An 8,300-nucleotide genomic window follows, 5' to 3' on the forward strand; every position below is an offset into this window, starting at 1 on the left:
TGTATAATGCTGGCCCATATAGCTTAGCATATTATGAATATGCTTTATTACAAAAATTTATTATGCTTGCATTGTTTTATACGTCCAGTATGTACGATTCCTTTGGCACAATAAAATAAATAAAATAAAACCGATTTTTTGTTTTATTGATTAATTGTGAACGCTTATATTACGCACAGAGAAATCCTCCGTCGACCGGGAGATGCACCGCGTTGATCATACTTGCTTTATCGCTGAGAAGAAACACTATCGCGTTAACCACTTCTTGGACCTCGGCAAATCTGAAATACCAGGTGCATTTGTAATCGGCTAAAACATTTCACTTTTTGATAAACATTTCTTGCAAAAAGTATACTTAATAATAACTATTGGTAAAGGTTCTCCCCGGTTAGATATGTTCCTTTTTACGCTGGCCTTACACGATCAAGTTGAAGCGGTGTCCAGTCAAGTGTGCATGACTTGATGCATACATACTCATAGCCATACAACCGCCCTTCAAGTTTACTGGACGCCGCGGCCGTTTCAAGTCCGCTGCAAAATTGATCGTGTATGGTCAGCGCTATGCGACTTCCCGTCCTCTAGGAATTTTTTAAAGCACAGATGGGCTTGAAAAATTTTGCTCACCTTCCTAAAGGAATTTTCGAAAGCATATACTGGGCTTTGCTGGGTTCTGACCACACTCGTCGGCCCAATTCGGTCATTACAACGGTTGGAAGTACCGCATTGACTCTTATTCCGTGTGAACCCAATTCCAGCGCCATGACCTGAGTCATCGAGTCTACAGCACCTTTGGAAGCCGCATATGCTACATGATCTTTTATTGCTGCCTGCAATTGATTAGTCAAATTATTGTTTGCGAACAGGTAACCACACCCTTGCCAGAATTAACGAGGCAGAGTTAGGGCTCTGAACATATTCAGATCTGTCTTTCAAGTCTGGGCAATCTAAGGCTAAGATCTATAGAGCGCACTTTGACTTTCGTCAGCATTAAGACACTATTAAAACGAGACAGCGTTATACAACTGGCATAAATCTATAGGTTTCAAGTTAAGTATGCTCGAGTAGGTAGGTACCCATATACCTAAACTTTGAAAAGCGGGAAAAGCTGATACGTAGGGATTATTTATTTTGATCTTACCTTCGACGTTTGTGATGATATGTTAACTATCGAGCCTTTTATACCATTATCTATCATTTTTTTGGCTAACACTTGAGTTACGTTGAGAATGGCTTTGACATTAATATTCATAGTTCTGTAACGTAAAAGTTATACATTTTGAAATTGTCTAATTAGATTCAAGGGTTTTCTTATTCTTTATTTCTTGATATCATCAACAACAACCTATTGTCGACTCATTACTGAGCACGGATCTCCTGTCAGAATAAGGTGAGTTTTGGCCTTAGTTTACCACGCTGGCCGGCCAAGTGCAGTTTGGCAGACTTCACACACCTTTGAGAACATTATGGAGAACTCTCAGGCTTGCGGGTTTCATCACGATGTTGTCCTTTACCGTTAAAGCAAGTAGGTATTTACTACGAAAATTTTAAGGTGCGTGGCCGGGATCAAACTCTGAATCCCTCAAATATGCCGATGTCTTAACTAGTGGGCTATCACCACTTCTTAGTATAAACTAGGTAGTACAGTAGGTAATAAAACTTACTGATCGAAAACTTTTGGCGTACATTCTAGAAGCGACTCGGTTACGACAAACCCAGCACAATTCACCAAGCCGTGGAAAATCCCCAGCGAGTCTACTACTTCCCGAGTCGCATCCCAGTCGGCAAGATCCACACATGCAGTTTCTATTGATGGATATTCACTTTTTAATCTTGCCAAGTTTTCGGATTGGTGCGATAGAGCGACAACATTAGCACCAAGACGCCACAACTCTAGAACGGCGCCTTTCCCAATACCTGTATAGTGCCAAAGAAAATATTGTAAAGCCTCTCGTTCATCAACCCATCATCGGCTCCATATCAGCATCAATCCACCACGCCGGCCAAGTGTGGATTGGCAGACTTAAGACCTTTGAGAACATTGCGGCAAAATCAACAGAACTCTCAGGCATGCCGGTTTCCTCATGATTTTGCCTTCACGTTTAATCCAAGTGATATTAAGTTTAAATCTTTAAACACACATAACTGCCGAAAAGTTAGAGGTGCGTGCCCGGGATCAAACCGATGGAGAATCGAGAGGATGAAAAAGGTGGACGTCTTAACCACTAAGCCACTAGGCTATCACTAGTGTAAGGCCACTAATAGTAAAAGAAATACCTACCAGGAACACGCGTTCTATTAGGAATTTCAATAAAGGAATAATATGGGCACTCCTTAGTGTAACTGTAAACGTCTTCAGATTTCAACAAACTTGCCTACTTAATAAATTCAACGTAGTTAGGAGTCGCATTGACACACTACTGGATAGCCGCACCACTTTCTCTCCTGAGCAATAAGAAAGCCGTACATAAAATAAAAACTATTCAAATGCCTACCTTGGCATCCTCCAGTTACGAGAATTCTTTTGCCCTCAAAGTATTTGTCCATCTTGACCGTATTGTATTAAACTAAAAATCGATATTTTCTTTATCTAGCTACTTTTATGCCGACATCGATAATCCTCGACCTCACCGGAATGTTTTTATACGGACAAGAATGATACAGGTTGATAAGATGTTTTTCTAAGTTTAAGGTGCTTTCACTAGATGGCGTTGTACCGAATGACATTCCATGTTTCTTGCTTGACGAGTGTAATGTCAATTAGTGGAAATCATCATCATGATCAAACCATCGCCGTCTCATAACATAGAGTTCACATACTTTGGAGAACATTATGGAGAACTCGGAGTTCTCAGTGAGCAAACCTGCCTGTAAGTTCTCCATAATGGCCAAACCCCTTCTCACTGTGAGAAGACACCCGTGCACTGTAGTGAGCCGGTGATGGGCTGATCATGATGATGGTGATGAAATTTAAGTACCTAGGCATATAAGTAGTTTAAAATAAAATACATAATAAACATTTTCGGTGTATTTATTTCCAAACAATCATTTTATTTTTTAAAGTAGGTAGGTACTCAACACACCAAAGAAGCCCGCTACACCGGCTTATATGCTACCTGCAAACTGATTACGTTTCCATGCAGCCGATCAGCCAATCCGTTGCTTGGTATTGGTGTGTGGAGTGCCTAATATTGTATGTAAAATAAATGCTGCACTACCTAATAGCCATTCAAAGTGCCCAATAAGCAAACTTACGGGTATAAATTATAGTTACTCTTCCGTTGATCTTCATTTCATAAGATTAATAATTAATTGCAGAAAATTAAATATTAATGTTCATTATAAGACAAAAGTTAATAGATTTATTTTTAGTAATACAACATGTCATAATATACCTACTTAGCTATATGTAACATACAAGGCATTTGTTTTCTTTGGTACTTACAAATATCAACAATAAAAATTGTAGCATTAAACAGATCTCAGATAAAATTTTAAAAAATATTGAAAAAGGAACAATTCGAGCCTTATTGCTTTGGTTTTGGACGTATTCAATACTATGTAGCAAGAAAGCCACCGTCAATGGGCAATTCAACACCAGTTATCATCGTGGATTTTTCGCTTAATAGAAAAACGACTGCATTCACCACTTCAGAAACTTCACTAAACCTGAAATAAAAGAAATACATATCTATTTATTGATGGAATAAACATTACCAAGTGTTAGGGTGGTTGTACACTAGTTGGAACCAAATTGAACAATGATGGCTGCCTGGCATGCTGCTTAGGTTACAGTAACATACCTGATGGTTACTATTTTGGTCCAAAAATACACCACATAATTACATCAGTAGAACATTTTATTGCAAGCCCCACTCAATATGACAAGTTTCATACAAAATCTGTTACTAACACATATTTCAGACTAAAAAATAGAGCACATTTTGATGGATGTGCGGCTGACAATGCATATCAATCAATTGGGGTTTTTAAGCAATGTACACTCTACTTGGTAGACTTTGGTCTGAATTTGGCCACTTTGTTTCCTTCATGTCTTAAGAGAGCTTGTTAACCCTTCAGTCCTGGTTATTATCACTGACTGATCTGAAACCTAAGTTGATATCCCATTCTCTTAGTGATTTTATTAATGGCAGGACCTTGGAAGTGGGAACTCACTGCATATTATCCCAAGAAAATTCTAAACATTATGTTGTTAATGGAAAGTGGTTACAACCCTTAGCAATGAGAGAGACCTGGTGCTTTATTGCAACCATTAATAATCACTGATTACAATTTTTTTTTTTTAATAATAAAATAGCGAGCAAACGAATAGGCGGGTCACCTGATGTTAAGTGATTATCGCCGCCCATGAACACTTGCAGCACCAAAGGTAATTAAATTAATTACATACCTTCCTAGTGGTATTTTTGCCTTCATTTCTGCACTCCTTTCTGGATCAGACCAGCCGACCTTAGCCATAGCAGTCATGGTAACAGTTGGATTAACAGCATTCACTCGGATCCCATGAGGACCAAGCTCCAAAGCCATGGCACGAGTCAAAGCATCCAAGGCAGCCTTTGATGCACTGTATATGGCATGATCTTTCAAAGCTGCCTGAAAAAAAAACAATTTTTTTTAAATTAATTAACCTGACAAGTAGGTTTATATTTATACCTTTATCATAATATAAGGTTGCTAAATTAATTACTATGCAGTATGCACACAGGTGCATATTAGGTATTATGAACACTTAGCTGATGCCCGCGACTTCGTCCACATGTATTTAAGTTTTTTTAAACTTTGGTAGACTTAAGTAGTTTATGTCACTCCTCAGGTCCTTGTCCTCTTTGACTATACCCATGCAAAAAACCACATCGATCCGTTGCTCCATTACAACCTGATTGAAGGACAAACCAACAAACGAACACAATTTCGCATTTATAATATGGGTAGTGGTACAAATATTTTTTATTACCTACTTATTTATGTAGATCAAGTAAGTAATAAATATAAGTATGGAGGTATTAAAATATGTTTTAATAATAATCCACTATATAAAAAGATATACTAATAAAATATATTAGGTTGTAGATAAGTAATAAACATGCATGTTTTGCTTGAGTTTCCTCACAATAGGTGTTTCAGTACACTAAGATAAACATTTACTGATAAGTGTAAGAGTAAATAAGTGAAGTATAATAAAGTATCATATTTGGCTACTTATTATACTACGAATATATTAATTGTAGTTCTATATAGTATACTAGCCGATGCCCGCGACTTCGCCCGCGTGGATTTAGGTTTTTCGCAATCTCGTGGGAACTCTTTTATTTTCCGGGATAAAAAGTAGCCTATGTGCTAATCCAGGAAACTATCTATCTCCATTCCAAATTTCAGCCAAATCCGTCCAGTACTTTTTACTTGAAGGAGTAACAAACACACACACACACACCTACGCACGCACGCACGCACGCACGCACGCACGCACGCACGCACGCACGCACGCACGCACACACACACACACACATACCACACACACACACAAACTTTCGCCTTTATAATATTACAGTTTACATAGGTACCAATGAGGGAATAATTAGTTTACCTTGGAAGCTTGTGAAGATATGTTGACAATGGCACCACGAGTTTTATTTTCTACCATTTTTCTGGCAACTACTTGACTAATATTTAGAGCTGCTTTCACATTGACATTGAATGTCCTGTAAATGCATAAATGTTTTTAAACTTGATTGTTGTATCAATGTTGCTAATATTTATAAGAGGATGATAGCTACATTATAATATCATCATCAGTAAAATGAAATCAATAAATTGGCTGTTTTATTATGGAAGCCTATATAGGTAATATAAGAGCTCATATTGTAAATTAACATAAAGGATTGTCAGGTGCAAATCTCAGTTCTGAACCACTATCAAAAGGTGGTTTCAAAACATCCTATAATTTCTATCCTTATGTATCATCATCATGCAAGAACGTAGTTCATCTAAATAATAAATCTTCAAACTATAAAACTAAGGATGTGTGAGAAAATGCAACAAAAACTATTCTGAAAATACTAGTGTAAAATTGATTGAGCTCCATTTTACTTATTCAGATCCTATAACCAAACGGTGCCAACGGCACCCCATTACTGTCTCCTAAGTGTGTATTTCTATTGCCTCTATAACCACAAGTAATAAAAATTTCAAAATAGCTGCCATGCAAATTAAAAAGTGCATAACCTTGCACTTAACAACAATAACAATTAACCCTTTGTGTGCGAATAGGACTCGCACTTGACCAGTTTCTTAAATTGATATGTAGTCATATTATCATAACAGTTTTCTGATAACACTTAACCCTACTGTGACCGATTGTTATTATCTAGTGATGTATTTACAGTGACATGGTAATAACCTGTCAATCTGTATGAGATATGCTGTAAATCATCATCATCTTCATCATGATCAATCCATCGCCAGCTCACTACTGAGCACATGTCTCCTCTCAGAATGAGACGTACTTCCCACACCTTTGAGAACATTATGGAGAACTCTCAGGCATACAGGTTTTCTCACGATGTATTTCATCACCGTTAAAACAAGTAATATTTAAATGCTTATAACGAACATAACTCTGACAAGTTAGAGGTTCATGCCCGGGATCGAACCCCAACCTCCCAAATATAAGCCCAACGTCTTAACCAATAGGCTATCACCACTCCACTGGAAATACTAAGTTAGAATAAATGTAGACCCTAAAACAAGCAACTTTATACCAGAATGCTGAATAATCTTTTAAAGTAAAATTCCATAAATTAATATAATGATACCAACAAGAATTACACCAAGAAACTTTTGCTTACAATGTAATAGTAAATACAACTGCCAGTAGAGGTTGTTTAAGAAATAAATAACATACTTGTCGAAATCAGCAGCTGTGCAAGTAAGGAATGGTTCGCATACAGCAACAGCAGCATTGTTAACTAGTGCATCAAAATGTCCCAAGGATTCTACCACTTCCCGCGTCTTGTTCCAATCTGTTATATCTACATCAACAATGTCAATAGAAGGGTATTCACTTTGTAAACTTTCTAAATGACTTCTTGTTCGAGATAAAGCAACTATATTTGCTCCAGCCCGCCATAGTTCGACTGCTATTCCTCTGCCTATACCTGTGATAAAATAATACAAAATATATGGTAGTAATAACTACAATAGAGTGACTGATATAGCTTAAAGAATTAGACAGCTGAAGTGGCAGTGGGCAGGCCATGTCTACCATAGAACCGCATTGATTGATTGATACCTAACTATAAATTCTTGATATCAATAGACAATTTTTGCTCTTTTCCAAATTATTCCATTGGTAAAATTCAAAGTACCAATATAATAAGTATATGGGTACCTACCTCACTTTACAATTTAAGTACTGTTGTAATTTAATTTGTGAGTATACAGGTAGTAAGTACTAACCTTGTCCTGCACCGGTCACTAAAATCCGTTTACCTTTGAACGCTATTTCCATTTTTTGCACTTATTTGTTATTGTTGAAATGAAACGTAATAAAATTAAGATGTAAGTACTTTATTGTATTAAATGTACGTGTATGTTTAATCAATTATTAATGTATGTAACCTACTTTACTTTACTGATAAAAATATACGTTGGCGAAAGCAACTTTTAGCGTACAGTGCAATATTGCAAATTGAAAATGCAAGATTGAATTAATTCAATTCAAAAATGAATTTGATGTCAACGTCAACGATGTCAACTTTTTTTTTCTCGTCTACGATGTAAATTTTTTTTTTTGCTTTCTCGTCTGGCTTTACAAAGATTAGCCAATGTCAAGTTTGTAGTTATTTGTAACAAGTTAGGGAAACTATACAAGTATGGACCCTGTCTGTGCCGGCGCTCGCCGATACACGCACGGCACCCCCAGCGCTTTCCAGTCAGTTTTAACAAAAAAAAAAACACTCCAAAAACGCAGAGCACGCCCGCCAGCTAACACCAACACAGACGAAGTCTACGATGTCAATTATGTAGACACAAGAGTAAAATAATACAAACTAGAGTTGCCTATTCCATAGTCCCTGATAGTCCAAATATCAATTAGTCTATCGATAGTTATGGCAAAACCGTTTGAACTGCAACCTGCAACCAATACTATCGAAACTATCGATAGAATCGATAGTGCAAAACAAGCAATGCTATTTGTACTTATTGATATTAATAGTATCGATGTGATCGATAGTATTGCCACGTGGCAAATGCAATATTACCAACGCAACAGTACCAAGTAC

General features: G+C 37.0%; 1 protein-coding gene across 1 annotated transcript; it reads right to left on the reverse strand.

The window, feature by feature from the left end:
- Positions 1-125: 125 nt before the first annotated feature.
- Positions 126-7,770, reverse strand: LOC123872076 (uncharacterized short-chain type dehydrogenase/reductase y4vI-like). The gene is made up of 11 exons (XM_045916206.1): positions 7,474-7,770; positions 6,920-7,172; positions 5,603-5,717; positions 4,409-4,611; positions 3,556-3,666; positions 2,629-2,737; positions 2,493-2,556; positions 1,662-1,914; positions 1,139-1,253; positions 625-827; positions 126-281 (listed from the first exon to the last, which is right to left on the reverse strand). Exons 1-11 carry the CDS (start codon positions 7,523-7,525, stop codon positions 170-172), a joined length of 1,590 nt encoding a protein of 529 aa, XP_045772162.1. The 5' UTR covers positions 7,526-7,770; the 3' UTR covers positions 126-169.
- Positions 7,771-8,300: the final 530 nt, after the last annotated feature.

Source organism: Maniola jurtina, chromosome 14 (assembly GCF_905333055.1).
Source record: "Maniola jurtina chromosome 14, ilManJurt1.1, whole genome shotgun sequence".
Taxonomy (NCBI): domain Eukaryota; kingdom Metazoa; phylum Arthropoda; class Insecta; order Lepidoptera; family Nymphalidae; genus Maniola; species Maniola jurtina.

Coding starts and splice junctions, on each gene's coding strand:
- LOC123872076 (XM_045916206.1), bottom strand. CDS start 7,525: ATGGAAATAGCGTTCAAAGGTAAACGGATTTTAGTGACCGGTGCAGGA. Junction 4,612..5,602: donor TATCTTCACAAGCTTCCAAG/GTAAACTAATTA, acceptor TTTTTTTTTCAG/GCAGCTTTGAAAGATCATGC. Junction 1,915..2,492: donor CGTAACTGGAGGATGCCAAG/GTAGGCATTTGA, acceptor GGCACTATACAG/GTATTGGGAAAGGCGCCGTT.